The sequence below is a fragment of the Protopterus annectens genome, chromosome 2.part1 (genome assembly GCF_019279795.1).
Source record: "Protopterus annectens isolate FY-2018-M chromosome 2.part1, PAN1.0, whole genome shotgun sequence".
Taxonomy (NCBI): Eukaryota; Metazoa; Chordata; order Ceratodontiformes; family Protopteridae; genus Protopterus; species Protopterus annectens.
This window is the reverse complement of record NC_056729.1, coordinates 687,386,200-687,404,340: the sequence shown is the minus strand read 5'-3', so window position 1 is coordinate 687,404,340 and position 18,141 is coordinate 687,386,200. Positions and strand designations below refer to the sequence as shown.

At 35.6% G+C, this 18,141-nt stretch overlaps 1 protein-coding gene across 1 annotated transcript in view; it reads left to right on the top strand.

Moving 5' to 3' along the window:
• DCHS2 (dachsous cadherin-related 2) overlaps positions 1-18,141 on the top strand; it is a 1,158,653-nt gene that overhangs the window by 231,848 nt on the left and 908,664 nt on the right. Inside the window, exons 6-7 of the mRNA XM_044062423.1 lie at positions 5,364-5,551; positions 11,671-11,770. Coding sequence (XP_043918358.1) covers positions 5,364-5,551; positions 11,671-11,770 — 288 coding nt within the window. The remainder of the gene's footprint in view (positions 1-5,363; positions 5,552-11,670; positions 11,771-18,141) is intronic.

The window sequence follows — 18,141 nt, the reverse complement described above, 5'->3', positions numbered from 1 at the left end:
AACCACGCATGATATATATATTTTAACTTCATGAAAAGTTACAGGTCATTTATAACTATGACAATATTTGGCAAATTGCCCAAATCTGGAAATCGTTACATGTAAAAAATGGGGACATCTAAAAGGGAAAACATTATTAGGTTAAATATTTACTTTGTAAATTAAAACTTACCTAAATATACCTGTTTTAAAATGTCACTGCACATAGAACCTGTAAAAAGAAAGAAAAAAAATTATTAAGAATCAGAGTTTTTTTTTTTTTCAAAATATTCTTCTTTGCTTCTCTTTCCGCTTCTTCTCCCTTATTTCAAAATGCAGCTAGTCTCTGGGTAGTACCAATTTTGTGTATCTGAATTTGCAAAAAAAAAAAAAAAAATTCCCTGTCTTGAGCTTTATGATTTATGGTTGAAAATTAGTGGAAAAGTCTATTTACGTTTTGTAGAAGTCTTTGCTGGCATTTCAGAACTTTAACATTTATATCTCTTATAAAAAGAACTGTAAAATGAATTATTTTATTTTTAAATTCCCAGACACAGTTCAGTCTTAATTTATCTGGAAGTAGAAGCACTGAAAAACATTGCTTGGCAGAACACTATTTTTTTAAATTATGACATATTTTCATCAGTCTTCCTTAGGCAACTCAAAACAAAATCATATGATGAGCTCACACATACTGCAATACTTAGAGAGTTTTAACCAGTTCATGGCTGAACTCTGTACTGCAAAAAAGTAAAACTTCGAAACTTTTCTTTTGCTTTAACAGCTGCAATGGCAAAGAGTCTTGTATTTAACACTGCAGCTTCCAAGTATCCTATGACTTTACATTCATCAGTCTGTTTGTACCTTATTAGTTTTTGTCTGCACGACAGTTAAAGATTACTTTTTGTATCTTTTTTCTCATTATTTCTGCTGTTTGGCAGAGATTATTTTACCATTCACTCAAACCATACAGCATGTCATCAATGCTCTTTAGAACTGAAAAACATTAATTTATTAGCTTTTTATCTCAAAGAGAAATTCTCTTGGTGAACTTAGATTCACTATTCCTGCATCTAATGACAAAATACTGAAGTAGGTACCTGTGCTGCAGTTCTGATTTTTTTCAAGATGCATTATTTTATGAGCTGATTGTTCTGCTGCCTTAGACTTCCTCAATTAACAATCATCAGAGATGCTTCAGGGTCTATTCATTTTGGCTAGTTTGAAGAGTTGAAATCCCATTTTTTTTCTTCCTGTTTTTGTCACTGCTGTCTCTGGAGGTGCTCCAGCTCATTTCTTTGGTCAGCTTATTAGTCCTTTAACAGAGGAATGCTTTGCTACTGCATCACTGAGCTCCTGCTGGCTCAACCAAATGTTAAGCAGTTTGTTCTACTTCTTCTTATGATCATCAGCCCATTACTATAAAACCACTAAGACACTGAAAGCAGTTTGGACAAAAACAAATTTACTTTCTGAATAAATAATAGCTCATCTAAATTGCAATAATAACAAGCTTAGATGAACAAGAACATAGCAGGACTACAAAACTAAATATATGGACAAAGGCATTCTTGAACATTCCTTCAAATCATAGCTCACAACCTTGATCAGCAATAAAAATAAGCAGTTATTATTTAGAATTTGTACAATATTGTTAGCCCTGCATATTTTCATATACTCTACACTTTCTCATTGCTTCATTTGCATAATTACATAAAAAAACTGTAGACAACATCGAACAGAGAACACACTAAGGCTTTCCTTTGTTTCAGGACAAAGCAGACTATGAAGCTTATTTAGTTTCAGCATTATACTGTTTGCTGTAAATGTTTCTGGTCTGAAATACAGAAACACATTTTATATATATATATATATATATATATATATATATATATATATACTTGTCAGATGACAAAACTTTTAAAAAAGTTGAATTTCAATATGTTAAAAAATATATTACTGACGTCAATTTGTTGATGTATGAAATGCAAGTGCAAGATGACATTTCCATAGATTTGTTCGATTTTTCTACAGTTCCTTGCCATATATTACCTATTATATATGGTTTGCTGAAAATATATGTCAGTGACCAAACCCCTTATGAAACCCATTGTCTCAGGGAAGGGTAGGATCACTGAACCCCTCTCAGTTTATGTTCAACAAACCTTAAGTAAGTGTTTAGTTTGTTGTAACAGTTATATCAAGGATTCAAGTGATTTTCTACATAAGTTATATGACTGGTAAGTTGCTGCAATGATGACTAATTCTTGCTTGTTAATTTAGATATTAATTCTTTATTTACAGTTATTCCCAACCCATATGGGATAGATACAATATGTACATTTTTGAATACACAGACAGGTATGATGAATAGGGAAATTGAAAATATCTGGCAGGTTATTGAAATAATACTTACTAATAATATATTTATATTTGATGAACCACCATATCTACAGACTGCAGGAGTTTCCATGGTTACGCCCATGGCAAACACATGCAAATTTGGTTTTGAACCAATGAGAGAACAAATTTATATTTGAAGCTGATAATTTCATTAATACAAATGTGTTATTTTATAAACAATTTGTAGATGGTTGCTTTTTGATTTGGAAAGGAGATGAGGTAAGTCTTAATCATTATGTGAAATATCTAGACAGTACAACTGATTTTTTACAGTTTAAAATGGTTTATTCTTCAGAGAGTATTACATATTTGGATATACAACTGGACAAGATGATGAGAGATATGCAAACTTGTGCTTATAAGAAACCAGTACATGCAAATAGATACAGTCATAGGCATAGCATGCATGCCTTACACACATTCAAGGAGATCATAAACAGTCAATTTAGTAGAATTAGTAGGTTGAACACAAGGGTGGCCATGATGGTGCAGTGGTTAGCATCATCGCCTCACAGCAAGAGGTTCTCTGGTTCGATCCTCGGCTGGGGTGCCTTCTGTGCAGAGTCTGCATGTCCTCCCTGTGGTCACGTGGGTTTCCTCTGGGTGCTCCGGTTTCCTCCCATATCCTAAAGACATGCTGTAGGTGGATTGGACACTCTAAATTGTCCCTAGGTGTGTGTGTGTGTGTGTGTGTGTGTGTGTGTGTGTGTGTGTGTGTGTGTGTGTGTGTGTGTGTGTGTGTTTGTGCCTTCTGTGGAAGGTTGGGCGCCGGGCTGGCAACTCAACACCATAAAACTCCACTGCCAATCATGAGCGGACAGGTGATCCGCTGTGGCGAGCCCTAACTGGGAAAAGCTGAAAGAAGAGGAAGAAGTAGGTTGAACACAGATGAACATATATGTTTGCAACAAATGGATGAAATGGCTATTGAATTCACTGATAGAGGGTATAGCAAGACTATGGTACAACAAGTTATGAATTATATTCAGAGAGGAAGAGAGAGAGAGGAGATAGGACAGGGCCTTACCTTAATTTAAGGAGTAATGTCATACAAAGTACAGTAAACAGTTCAGGGAGTACTAACAACAAGTTAAGGTATGTTACTACATATAATAATAGAACACAGGAAGTAGAACATATAATACAAAATAATTGGAGTATCCTTATGACCATGCCTGAGTTTAGACAGATTCTTTATGAAAAGCCTAGTTTTGCGTATAGGAATAGAAAGAATCTAAGAAGAAGGTTATTTTATAAAGACATTAAATCTAAAAAGAATTATATCAGTCAAAGACAAGGAGCATATCCTTGTCTTAATTGTAGTTGTAAGGATGTTCTTACTGATATGCTTTTTATTCATCCCATGACTAAAATTGAATATGTTTTTAACTGCTATGCTTCTTGTAATACCACACAAATTGTTTATTTGGCCCCCTGCATGCAATGCACTTCCTTTATGTGGGAAAGTGCAACCATAAGTTAAAAGAACGCATTATTGAACAGAAATCAGAAATGAAAAGGGGTATTGTAACCAATGCACTTGCAAAGTCTATTGCTGACAATGGTCCAGGGCATTCTTTCAGATACAAGGTTATTAAGGTAGTGCATAAAAGCACTGGGGGGGGTGATAAAATAATGCTTTAGGAAATATAGAGTATTTTTGGCTTTTAAGACTGAATGCAGATGCACCCCCTGGGTTTACTAATACAGTGAGTCTAAAACCTGTTTTATATAAAAAACATTTAATGTTACATTGAACTTTTAATTAATATTTAATGTCATATTAATTCTTGTGCAGTTGATGTTTTTATTGGCTGGTGGTGGCACATGGTTTATGAAGTTTTAGTATTTAAAATGAGTGTTTTTATATTGTTAGTATAAGCACTGAAGAAGGGGTAACCTGAAAGCTTTGCTAGTTTTGAAGTGGATACTTGTTTTAGTAGAGCTGAAAAATGTTTCCATTGATTCATTTATTTTGTAATTTTTGGGTTGAAATACAGAAAGCCATTTTGTCAGTTGTAACATCTGAAGTAATTCTAGTAGAGAAAATCCATTCTGACCCTTATACTTTTTAATATTTCAGTATAGGTGTAACAGTTCGTTTTAGGGTTTGGGTGTCAGAGTAAGTTTTATGTTTTAGGATTAGAGATAGGATTGCAGTTTTTAAGCTTAAGATTGTTCCTACTGTAAATTTTTGGTAACCCTTTAAAATGTCAGGACCCCCTTTAGAGAGTTCTGTAATGTTGAGACTGAATGGCTAAAAAATAGTCTTACATATATTAAGTCTAAGCTGTCCATTTCTCAGAGTAGTCACATTTTTCTCGGGTATACTAATTTCAGAGTCAGTATATATAAGTTTGGAGAGTGGGGGCAGGGGCTGCCTCCCACATCAGAGGTTGCAGAGGGGCCTGTCCCCTGCAAACAAGATATTTGCTCTTCTTCTGTATTTGCAGTGTTTTTTCTGTATGTCAGCAGTAAGAATTATGAATGTAAATCATTTTTTAAGTTACAGTCTTCAAATTGTTAAATTCTTAACCATTTAGATTCAAACCTGTGTCATTTGAAAGTGTTTTGCTCTCATCAATGACAAAGACTAGTCTATTACATGCAGAAAGTTATTACCATTACTCACACTGAAGATAATACGTTTGTCTTTGGCTGCTACATTTCATTGCCGTCATTGTTGCCTGAGTGATATCAACCTACAAGTAAATGTTTCTTTAGTCAGTTTCAGATATGTGTTGTGTTACTACCTACAGCAACAAATTGCTGCTCCGTGCCATTTACAAAATTCGTAATTACTTAAATGTTATTGAGAGAATTTTAACAAGATTGTTTTGCTTTTACTATAAAATATAATCTAAAACAGGAATAGGTGTATTGTATGTCAGCTAGAAGTTGCCTGCAAGCCATTTCTGTAGCTGCAGTTTATGTCAGTGCTGAATAACAACCTCATTTCGCTCTTTTCATTTATTTTCCAGGGGAGCTTACAAACTGGGTTGCACTAGACCATGAACAATGTATACATCACCAGCTGCATGTGATGGTGACAGATCATGGTATCCCTCGTCGAAATGCAACAGCTGTGGTTTATGTTCTGGTCTCTGATATCAATGATAATGCACCACAGTTTCAAAACATGTTTCATAGAGGAAACATCAATATCCAGGTTTGTTGTCTTGAACACTCTTCAGAGCTGTTAGTTGCCCTGTAGCAGTTCACATCAGTTATCTATACAGCTGTTTTCTTTCAGTGCCACCACGTAACAGCATGTCACCTTTCTTTATTTTCTCTAAAATGAACATTGTGTTTTTAAACAATCACCAAGGAAGACTGTACATTAAGAACTGCACATGAAAATTGTTTTCAGTGTCAATTTTCATTCTGGTTTTCTGCTTTTAGAGTTTCCATCATTTAATTCATAAAGTAACTAACAAAAAGATTCTCAACTTTTTGGATTCTTCGTTATCACACTACTTGATTTTAAGTCATACAAATAACTACATGGCAGGGAACAGTTGTTTAAATTGCCACAGTTACTTGTAAGATATAATGCCACATCATGTTTCAATGGACAACAGCAATATCAGCCATTCTGTTATTAGATAGCTATCAGAAGTAGAAAAAAGAAAACATGAGATCTGAAATAAAATATTTAATTTATGATTGTGACATATGGTTTCCACCTTTCCATTGTGACATTCCCTGACAAGCAAGCCCCACCTCCTCCATGTGTTGACCATCCTCCTTTTCCTGTGGGTAACCCTGCCCCATTTATTCAGAATCAACACTCTTGACTTCCAAAATCAACATGCAGTTATTGTATGCAGAAGCAAATATACAGTGAATCAAGAAAATTATCTGAAAGAAACAACATTTTTTTATTAAGCTAGATAGAATAGAGGCACATAGATTTGCATTGTCCACAGTGATGAATGTTATGTGAAATGTGTAGCTCTCCATGTTTATGCTTAGTTTTGATAACTTTAAAGGTATAAGTGACCATACCAAGCAGTGTACAACTGCAAAAAAAATCAAAAGAGACATTAATACCATTCAGTGACCCAGCTACACCAATGTCTTTGAGGGTGGGGGGTGGGGTCTCATCTGTGCCATATACTCAAAACAAAGATACTTGCTCATGTCCTCAAACTTTCAACTCTACAGACCTTTACTAAATATTACAGAGGAAAAAACAGTCTGTGGGTTAAAGAGGGCATACACACTGCACTCAGAATTCATCGCAACTGCTATGAGAAAAACATGCCAAGTAATGTGAGGTAGTACAGTAATTCCTGTGGCAGAGAGATAATCTGCAGTTATTACCCACATGAGCCTGATGCCGACACAGGAGGATGTGCATATCCTGCTGAGAAGACAAACAACTGAGACTAAAACTCATAAGACCAAGTACTGAGACAGCAGCATTAACTACTTTTGCATGGTGACACCCTCCGTTAATGACTTGGGAACAAGGCAAAACCATGTGCCAGCAAGAAACCCCAGCTGAGATGAAAACTGAAGACCAAGCACTGGGGCATCATTAAGTCATGTCATAGTGACTGACATCTTACATTTTTAACATGTGTGCACCCATCAAAGGTAACATAATTTATGACAGCTCACAGTCACAGCCCTAACATGACACAATAACACACCATATATTAACTAGTAATGACATTTGCTAACCTTACTGCTGTACATTGACTGGACTCCCTTTCAGTATACACAGCACATAGCAAGCTATAAAATATCTTAATGCCCCCCAATACAAAATGGAAAACTACAACAAATATACAATCTAATATGGTCTATACCTACTCAGGTTACTATACGTCATTACTCTATTCTGATAACAAAGTAAATAGAACAGGCGTTGCTTCACATACATTTTCTGAAATGGTTGTCAGTATCCTTGCTAAAGTATCAGGAACAAAACCAAAAATAGTGAGAGAAAAACATGACTTAAGTATTACTGTAATTCATTCTGAAAGTTAATAAAATAGGTTTGTTTGTATGTATGTGTGTGAGAAAATTGGATATCATAAAATAATATGTAATGTGAATGTATATATTCTGATGGTATAATATGACTCAAGCCAGCAGTGAAACAACTATATTACTTTAGTCATAAGCACAGCCAAAGGTCAGTGACAAATTGTGCTATAGTAAGCAAGCACCTCACCTGAGACATGTCGTCCAAAATAGCCTCATTTCCTTAGTCTTGCCTTGTGATATAACACATTTAACTCATTAATACCTATACTGTGTAGAATGTCACATTTCTAACTGCCTGCACAACTCCTTGCAAATAAAAACAAGAGCTTACTTTCCAGCCTGTCTGAGCCAAGGCCAATGATCTCACTCTCTTTCCATGACACACACACCACAGCTTTCTTACTGTAAAAGCAAGATAACACACAACTAACAATCTCAAAGAATAAGCAATGAATGTACACTCTAGTTACACTATAGTGTCTACTATAAAATGGTACCAGACCTCATATTCTGCTTGCTTTTATTAACTTCTGTCACATGTGGTATTCTTGTTTGGTTTCCTCACTCCTGATTGGTTGCCCACATGAAGCTGTCAAATCAGGTTCAACCAATCAGCTGTGAACCAGGGAGGGAGCAATACGGACTGCTGTGAATTCCAAACTGTTAAAAGAAAAAGTAGATAACTGGACCAAATAGGGTTATCACCTGTCCCTCTTTGCAAAGGACAGTCCCACTTTGGGCAGTTGTGTCCTGGTAAAAAAAAAATAAAAAAATGGAAAATGTCCTGAGATTTTAAGACAAAATATATTTTTTAAGTTTTCTTTAATAGTTGCATAAAACAGTTATTTTGTATTTGAAACACATGAATATTATATGAAATTGCATAAGCAATGCAAATGCTATAAAAATAAGCTTTTATTTTGGCAAAAAATTGAAGTTCTGTCCTTTGAAATGGCCGTGGGCATGTTTTGTCCTGCAAAATCTTACATTTCTATAAAAAATGTCCCACTTTGGACATTTGAAAAGGTGGCAACCCTAGGACCAAACCATTGATTTCCAGACAATCATGAAAAATTTGACAGCTAGAATCCTTATTATGAAAGAATATTCTAGTAAACCAGTTATTAGGGCACTGGAGTACTGAATGTTTCACATAAGATTCTTAGGATATTTTAGGTAAATGCAGTGCAGTAACTAAATTTCACAGCAGATTTGATTGTGATTTACTGTTTTATGCTGATGTAGATACCCAGTCATTAAAATACTAATCTTCAAAGACCCACTCAGCAGTGTTCTTTGCGAGGATGAATATTACTCTCAATGCCCCTCCCCCCATTGGACTGAACTCTACTCCCTTCTGCTTGTTCTGTCCCAGGATTAGCTTTATAACAAATACTGCAAGATAATGAAATTCAAACTGTAGCCTTGGATTTGATTTGTTTCCTTCACTTTCCATTTGCCTATTGTGTTGACTTGACACTGAGCAAGTAATTTAACCATACATTGCTCCTGAGTTACCCCTGAAAAGATCAGTCGGTGGTCTTATCTGGTTCAAAACAAACATGAGGAGTATTGAATGCTCTTACTTTAATGATGATGGGAGTATGTATGACTAAATGTGCAATCATGCTGTGCAAATAAGGAGTGGAAGATGGTAGTCTTTTTTTATATACCTCTTGAAAAAGTAACTATTAAATGGGGTAACTTTTTTGACTAAATATATTGTTTTTAGCTGTGGTAAACTACAGTTTCCACTGCAATAAATTAATTCACCACACACATGGCATTATTTTGAACTTGTTGCCATCACGATACAGTTGGCACGTTTGTGGAGAAGTCAAAAGTAAAACAACAAAAAAGAAAACCCTACACCTAAGTGTGATGGATATACAGTTTAATAAGTAAAGGACTGACTTTCATATAAATTGTGCTCTTAATTTAAAATAAATCCCTCATACTGCTAAAAACAAAACTGCAATGCCACAGCATAAGTGGGTCAGACGACATACTAATGATTCACCGAGCTTGCAAAGCCATATGAGTAAATGTGTGCATTAGCAGTTCCTTCAGAGGTTATCAGTGATTTCTGGTGTCTGTGGAAACGTTTGTCTAGGTAATAGATATTCATTAGGCAGTGGAGTTATTTAAAAAGTAAACAATTTTAAAACAGCTCCAGTGAATAGCAATACTAGATCACCGAGTGTGAGTAGCAAAGGATCTACCCCCTCTTCCAGCAGACTTCACCTATCTAGACTTCATCCTCATGGATAAGCCATGCTGTTCCAGCTGTGTTCAGCAGCTGATTGTAAGTGTAATGAAAGCTGCCATCAGAGCACCAATAACTCTGTGCTCCTTGTACTTCCTGGCTCATTTAACCTGAGAGGTAGTGTTACTACAGTTACCTTATGCTGTTATCCATCTCTTTTTTAGGTTAAACTTTTTTCTTCTTTACACATGTGTATAATTAATTTATTTTTTAACACTTTTTTAATAGGATCACAGGATATATAAAGTAACTGGTTGAGTAACTATATACACCACTTGGTTGAGTTTTTCTTGCAGTTTTTAGTGAATGGTTTGTGTGTGTGATATTTTTACGCTTTAGTTGGGATGTTAGTTGGGATATTTGCAGACACCTTTATCTTTATGGGCATCTTCTGGGTTTAAGGACCTTGTGTTTCTGAAGTGTAGTTAAACTATTCACTTATGGTGTGCTGATGAGGTCAATAAAAAGATTGAAACATGCATGTCCAAAGCTAATAGGGGGTCTGGCTTTATTGGCCTGATAGTAACATAAAGACTTAAAAAGTAAAAAAAAAGTCATAGACATTCAGAAGCCATGTTGCCAAAACACAAGTCATAGACGTTCAGAAGCCATGTAGTCAAAACACTTGATGTCTTTAAGGGGTTATTTGCATATATCCCATAGATCTCCATTACAGGAAGTTTAAGGTATGATTTGGTAAAAACTCTAGCTTGGCTAGGTTTTCTTGCAGTTTTTTTGTTTAATTAATATTCTCATACATTAACACAGCAAATGATTCATTCAGGGAATGGTTGTAGGTAGACACCTTGCTTCTTTCTTAATCTAGTATGTCTGCGTAATAGTCCTCACATCTCATCATGCTATGCCCTTCAACCCTAGCTCAGCCAGTACAAGTGTGAACTTTTTCACAACACACACACATACACACATGATCACACACAAAACATGTCTGCTTCTCTATCATTGTAAGACTTACTTCATATATCTATCTGTCCATTCAGCCATCCTGCTTTATTTCATGAAGTCTGTTTGAAACATAGAAACCATTTAATATCTTTCAGTATTTAGCCTGACCCCATAACTTCCTGCAGTTTTGCTTGTAACTTTCTCCCACCTTTGTGGTAGTCCTTCTCTTCTTTCTATCACATTGTCTTGTGTTTTGATTGGTCTTGTTTCTTTCTATCACATTGTCTTGTGCTTTGATTGGTCTTGTTTCTTTCTATCACATTGTCTTGTGTTTTGATTGGTCTTGTTTCTTTCTATCTCATTGTCTTGTGTTTTGATTGGTCTTGTTAGTGCTGCAACTAGTAAAAATAATGATTCTGGTTGTGCAGAATTACTAATCACTGCATCACTTTAGATAATTCTTAGTGTGTGCTGTTTTGGTTTGTTCTTAATGTTCAGAATGAAGATAGATAGTTGCCTGTTAGTAAAAATACTAAGTTACACAAAGTTGAATGACTAATAAACAAAACATGTACACATACCAAGTAACAAATAATTTCCTTGCTTTGTATCTTTTATAAAGTGGATTTAGATATGCAGTACTTACAAGGATTTTATATTAAGCTTTAGGTTGCCAGTACTTAAAATCTTAATCAGTTTCACAACATCACATGTTTTGGCTTAGTTATATAAAGACTATTAATAAACTATGCAACAGCAATGTTTTTCCTTCTTTGTAAGTTCTGCACTATACCTCAATGCAGTTTTTCATCTTGTTTGCCAATTTTTTGCTCAACTGCTTGCATTTTGCATTATTAATTTGGATTGTTATATCTTCTTGAGCTTTTCTCATGTACTTGCATTTTGTACCATCATTTCTTTTCAAATTTTCTGCAGCATTTTTCTCGGGCCACTGCAGAAAAGATGTTTTGCTCAATTGCTTTTTTCCACTAAACAAATGCAAATAAATAAATAAAGAAAATATTTTAGTGCACTCAAAGTTATTGCAGAGAGTAAAGGAACTGTATAATACAGTTAATTTTAAATATTTTATGTTATGCCTTTCTTAAAAATTACAGGTCCTGGAAGCACAGCAGGCTGGCACATTAGTGACCACTGTATTTGCGGATGACCCTGATGCTGGAGCCAATGGAACAGTGTTCTACTCTATCTCATCAGGTAGGGGAATGAAACTGATGCAACCTCAGGGATGACATAAACTGATAAACTCACACACACATACATATATACAAACACACGCTCACGCGCACACACACACACACACACACACACACACACACACAGACACACACACATACACATTCACACAACACACATACATGCATGCACACATTATGTATATATGTATATTTATGTAATGTATGTATGCATCTATTTTATATATATATATATCTATATAGATATATAGATGCATATTTATATGTGCATGTATATGGGTCTATATCAATTTGTTGAATAGCCTATTCAGCGAATGACTATTCATCGAACCCACTTAAGCAAAACATCATTTTAGCGGGAGACTGTTTCAGTGAATTTTTTACAGGGAAAAAAACTAGTAGGCCAGCTACTGACCATAACACGCACTACACATTTTAAAACTCAGCAAAGTGTAGGGGGGGGGCTTTGCCCCCACACCCCTTTTAACTAAATATACCAACTCCGAGATCACAATAGAGTGGGAAAATGGGCAAATTCCTGATGATGGCTAACTACTTCCTTTCCCTGTGGAAAACATTTGTTGAAACAATCATTTGCTAAAATGAGGTTTTGCTTAAGTGGGTTCGATGAATAGTCATTCGCTGAATTGGTCTTCGATAAAGTGATATAGACCCATATACATACATATATATATATATATATATATATATATATATATATATATATACACACACACACACACACACACACACACACATATATATATATATATATATATATATATATATATACGAGAAAGGTTTAGCGCTTGGCTGATCAATTAACTAGTTGTGCTGTGCAGGGCCTTTAAAAAGGCACTGTGTGATGGAAGACAAACCACGCGGATGCCAGATGTAAGATTTGAGTGCTTTCGTTTGCAATTTTATTCCAAAAATTGAACTTCATCAGAAATCTTGCTAAGTGCATTCCTACAAAGGTATAAATACTACTAATGATGTCATTCCTGACCTCATGATGTGGGAGGTAACTGTGGAGTTTGTTACCTGATCCACTTTAGGATGCATTTTATGTTGAGGCTACCATTCATTCCAGGGTAGTTGTCTGCACCCAGTTTGATCTGCCATTTCAGTTCTCTCACTTCTAGTGGGGTACTGGACTCCTCGCTGAAACTAGTGACTTTATCAAGTATTAGGAAGCTGAATTTGGGAGGGGTCTTACATTGTTGGGCATGTTTGGCTAGGGCATTGTTTCCATCTGCCCTGCGAATGTATATGTATGTATATATTTATTTAGGTATGTAAGTCTACCTAAAAACTTTGACAGACCCAAATGTTGCTGTCCTTACCAGTGACCACAAAACAACACACATATGCCAAACACTTATAAAAATACAATATTAAAAAAAAAAACAAAATTAAAAAATTTTTTTTTTTTTTTTCGACCATCTCTCACCTCCCACCCCTTATTTTATATATACTAACTCTGAGATTGCACAGTATTGGGGAAAGGGATTATACCCCATCCCTGAGAATTATACAGTCTCTCACACCTGTTAACATTCCACTTAATCAACCAAATCAACTAAACATAATTGTGTCGACTCAACAAATGTCGACCAAATAACATTTCACCCTTTTTCAGCTCACCCATATGTATAAACACACACTACATTAGCAAACAGGTTGGAAAGGATGGATCAGTAAAGCTGCTATACACAGACCATGTGGCATTAGAAGCAGACTCTTAAAAGAAACTTCAGCAAATGATAAGGGAATAGAATCCAAAACTGAATGCACATGGGATGAAACTGAGTACAGATGAGACAGTTGCAATGGCAGCAAATGAGGGAAATCAGAAGAAGCTGAACATTGAAACAGAAGGGAAAATGGTAGAACATGTTAACAGCTTCAAGTATTTAGGAGGAGTGGTTGAGAAGAAGGGAAGTCTGAATGAGGAGCTCAAAGCTAGTATCAGAGGGCCTGCAGCCAACTAGCACAGTGTCAGGTGTAGTATACGACAGACAAATGCCAGAGAAGCTGAAAAGTAAGGTGTACATGACAGTGGTGCAACCAGTATGTTATGTATGGTATGGAAACCTGACCAGTAAAGGCAGAGCAGATGAAGAAGCTAGAGGTGATGGAGATGCAGTGCCTGAGATGAGTCGTAGAATGCACACTGTGGGACAGACAAAGAAATGAGTACAGCAGAGGAGAAGGTGAAGTAGCTCCAACTGCTGGGTAATCAATAGGAACAGGTTACAGTGGTTTGGGCACATGTGCAGAAAATAAGACAATCTGGTGAAGAACATTTGAGCGAAACAGGAAGAAAGCAATGGGAAATGAGAATGTCCAGCAAAGAGATGAGAGGATTGTGTAAAAGAAGATCTATGCCAGTCAGACATGCCTGTCAAAGAAGGAGAGTGGTACTGAGTCTAGAGAGATGGAGAGATGGTGACAGTTGACTTGACACTGTGACCACATGTAGAAAATGGAAAAAGGGTGCTGATATATATATATATATATATATATATATATATATATATATATATATATCTCTAGTTGTATCTAATCTATATATATATATATATATATATATATATATATATATATATATATATGTATATCTCTAGTTGTATCTAATCTATATATATATATATATATAGAGAGAGAGAGAGAGAGACAAATATGAGGTGCACAAACCAGCTGAGAAGTAGGTGCACATGAAGTCCAAAGGATTATACCAGACTTAAACACAGCACAATACTGTCTGTATTTACAGAATTTATTTAATAGACCATCGCCAAACATGAGTGTAACAAACCATATTTCCCTCTAAAACTTGAGCTTCTTCAGTGCATTCAATAAATTGACATACCATGAATTGAAACACAATCAAGGGAAGCACTGAATAGAAAGATAATATTTAAAGTTAATAACAAAACAAAACCACTATTGGAAAAGCACAGCTGGAGACAGAAAACAACAAATTTAGTGTTACGATTCTTTAATTCACTGCTTTCGTCTAGTAAGACTTCTTCAGAAACCTTTAAAATAACTAAAACAAATGACTTATATACCAAATCTTCTCTTAATTATTCAATTAAAATCAATAATTACAAACTGTTTAATTACAAAACATTTAAAGCAAAAAACACAAGAATAAAAATAAAGTCAACATTATATGAGCGCTGACACAAATACTTCTCATTTTAAATAGCATCATTTATAAGGCTTCAACCTTCTGTTTTTTTAAAAACATTTTACAGTAACATAATCGTTTAACCTTGGAAACATATCTTCCTTTAATCTAATTTGCCATTCAGCTTCTCTAACCTCTACTCTTTTCCTAAAATTACCTCCCCTCAACTCTGGTAAATCCAATTCAAGTACTGAAAACAAGAGCTTTTTTTTTATTTTGGGTGGGAGGTTGGTATAATGGTTAAGGTATTTACCTTATAAACACAAGGTGCAAGGTTTAATTCCTACATGGGAAGTTGACTAGTCTTAAAATGGCCCACAAGGGCAGTTAGCCTAGTACTAATCTATGAACCTATTTTTTACATAATATAGAATGCTTATATAAGCATTTTTATAGAATACTGATGCTCTTTTATTTTCTTTTCTAAACTGCTTTTGGTCATAGCCACATATAAGGCATTACAGCCTGAACACATACTCATATAAACAAGAACTCTGTCTTTTCTGTCTCCAAGTGCACTCTTCCAGTAGTGGTTTTGTTTTGTTATTAGTGTTTTATTATACCATTTGTTGGAACGGTCTTATTTAGTTGGTAATATTTAGTTACATGTTTCAAATGTGAACATGTGAAATCATATTACTGTTTAGAGATTCAAAACAATTACAGAAGTAGATTCTAATGCTTGGTGCTAAATAATTCAAAATTTAATTCTGAAAACATTTTATAAAAACTGTTATAAAAAATATGACCCATATATTATACATGCCTAAGATGACCTCTATTGATCAGACATAATATAACAACCAAATAGGAAAAACATTTAACATCTTTTTCAGTACTCCATTTAAGCCCCTGCTCTGTTCAAAGGTGACTTCTTGCCAGGGCACAATAAGGGCACTAAAGCTAGGTGTGGATATGTGTGTGTGTGTGTGTGTGTGTGTGTGTGTGTGTGTGTGTGTGTGTGTGTGTGTGTGTGTGTGTGAGTATGTGTTCGTGTGTGTGTGTGTGTGTGTGTGTGTGTGGGGGGGGGACTTCTGGACATATGACACAACAACTATATAAATAAAATGCAGTTGTCTAGAACCCTTTCTCCTCAAAGTGTTAGTTCAAAAAACACATCTACCACACATTCTGCAAACTGTTTGTTTCATGGTAACATAGATATATATCACTGCCATCACCTGCCAGTACTTTAATAGAACTCCCTGACAGCTTGTCAACATGTTAGCCTTCACCTTTGCCCCACCCTAATTATTAGTCTTCAATAAACTACACAATACACAATTAAAACAATTCTTAATGCTACATAGTGTTCTATAAACATTAGCAAGAAACAAACATTGTATCACATTCTCTGTACTAGCCAAGTAGATCTTCTTTCTCAGTAGTACTGTAGACTATCATAATTTGTATAAGAGCAGTCTGCACAGTAATAGAGGGGCTGGGTTAGGTCCACAGTCTATGCGTATTTGATGTAAATGTCCCTGTTTAGTCTACCTTACCTTGCTAGTTTATGAAGAGTTCCTCTGTGACAGTTACAGAGATCACAATACAGTGGGAAAATGGGCAAATTCCTGATGATGGCTGACTACTTCCTTTCCCTGTGGAAAACATTTGTTGAAACAATCATTTGCAAAGAATGCAAATATTTGATTTATATGTATTCTGAAACATGACATGTGCAGAAATCAAAGATGCCAGTGACCTTGTCTGGATGGTGAAGCATGCCATGTCTAGAAACTGAAGATGCCAATGAGCTTGTCTGGATTCTGAAGCACGCTGTGTGCAGAAATCAAAGATGCTAATGAGCTTGTCTGAATTGTGAAGCATGCCATGTCCAGAAATCGAAGATGCCAATGAGCCCATCTGGATTCTGAAGCATGACATGGGAAGAAATCTAAGATACCACTGAGCTTTTTTGGATTCTGAATATCAGAGCTTTGGCCGGCTAACATCTACATGTAATCAGCTGGATGTATAAGTGAATTTAAGTGCACTTTTATCTGCTCTTTTGCATATAGTTGTGTCTTTTGGCTTTTCCCGGTTAGAGTTCGCCACAGCGGAACTCCGGTCCACTAATGATTGGTAGTAGATTTTTACGTGCCGTGTTGCCAGCCCTGATGCACAACCTTCAACGAAGGTATGCCCATTCACGCATGTCTCCAAACAGAAGACGCTCTAGCTGAGAATCGAACGGGACAATGTCTTACTGTGAGGCAACAACACTACTGTATTTAATTTATTTATTTGTGTTTTTCACTGAATATTAACTAAACTGAAGTTGTGGCTGTCTCTCTACAGATTACTTTTTAGAATTTCTGTGTAGCCATTCATAGCAGTGGGGGGTGGTTTCAGCTCATCACTGACAGCCTGTCTTGCCTTATATAAGTGGTACATTTTGAATTATCTCTGCTTAATATCAGAGCTTTGGCTGGCTAACATCTACCTGAAATCAGATGGATGTATAAGTGAATTTAAGTACACTTTTATCTGCTCTTTTGCATATAGTACTGTATTTAATTTATTTATTTGTGTTTTTCACTGAATATTAACTCAACTGAAGTTGTGACTGTCTCTCTACATTTAGTTTCTCACCCACCCTCCCTGTTTTTGTTTTGGTATTAATGTTGGTGGCTTTGAAATTGCACAGCCCTCTTGTAGATTTGTATTTGGATACTCCTTCTGGGCCCATCTCATTTGCTTACTCAACTGAGTGCAGTGAGATCATATTCTGATTTCAGGCACTCCTACTATGCACAGACAGAGCATTTGGGAAGGACAACCGCTGTAGCCTCTTAATCCTGCTCTGTTCCTTCCCGGAAAAAAAAAAAAAAAAAAAATATATATATATATATATATATATATATATATATATATATGTATATATATATATATATATATATATATATGTGTGTGTGTGTGTGTGAGTGTGTGTATATATATGTATATATATATCTTATTCATTCACAGCAAGAGGTTCTTCCATTCGAGTCTCGGCTTGCCTTGGGAGTGCCTTCTGTGTGGAGTCTGCATGTCCTCCCCGCGGTCGGGTAGCGTTCGAAAGACATGCGTGCGTAAATGGGCGTGCCTTTGTTGATGGTTGGGTGTTGAGCTGGCACCTCGGCGTTTCATAAAAATCTACTGCCAATCATTAGTGGACCGGAGTTCTGCTG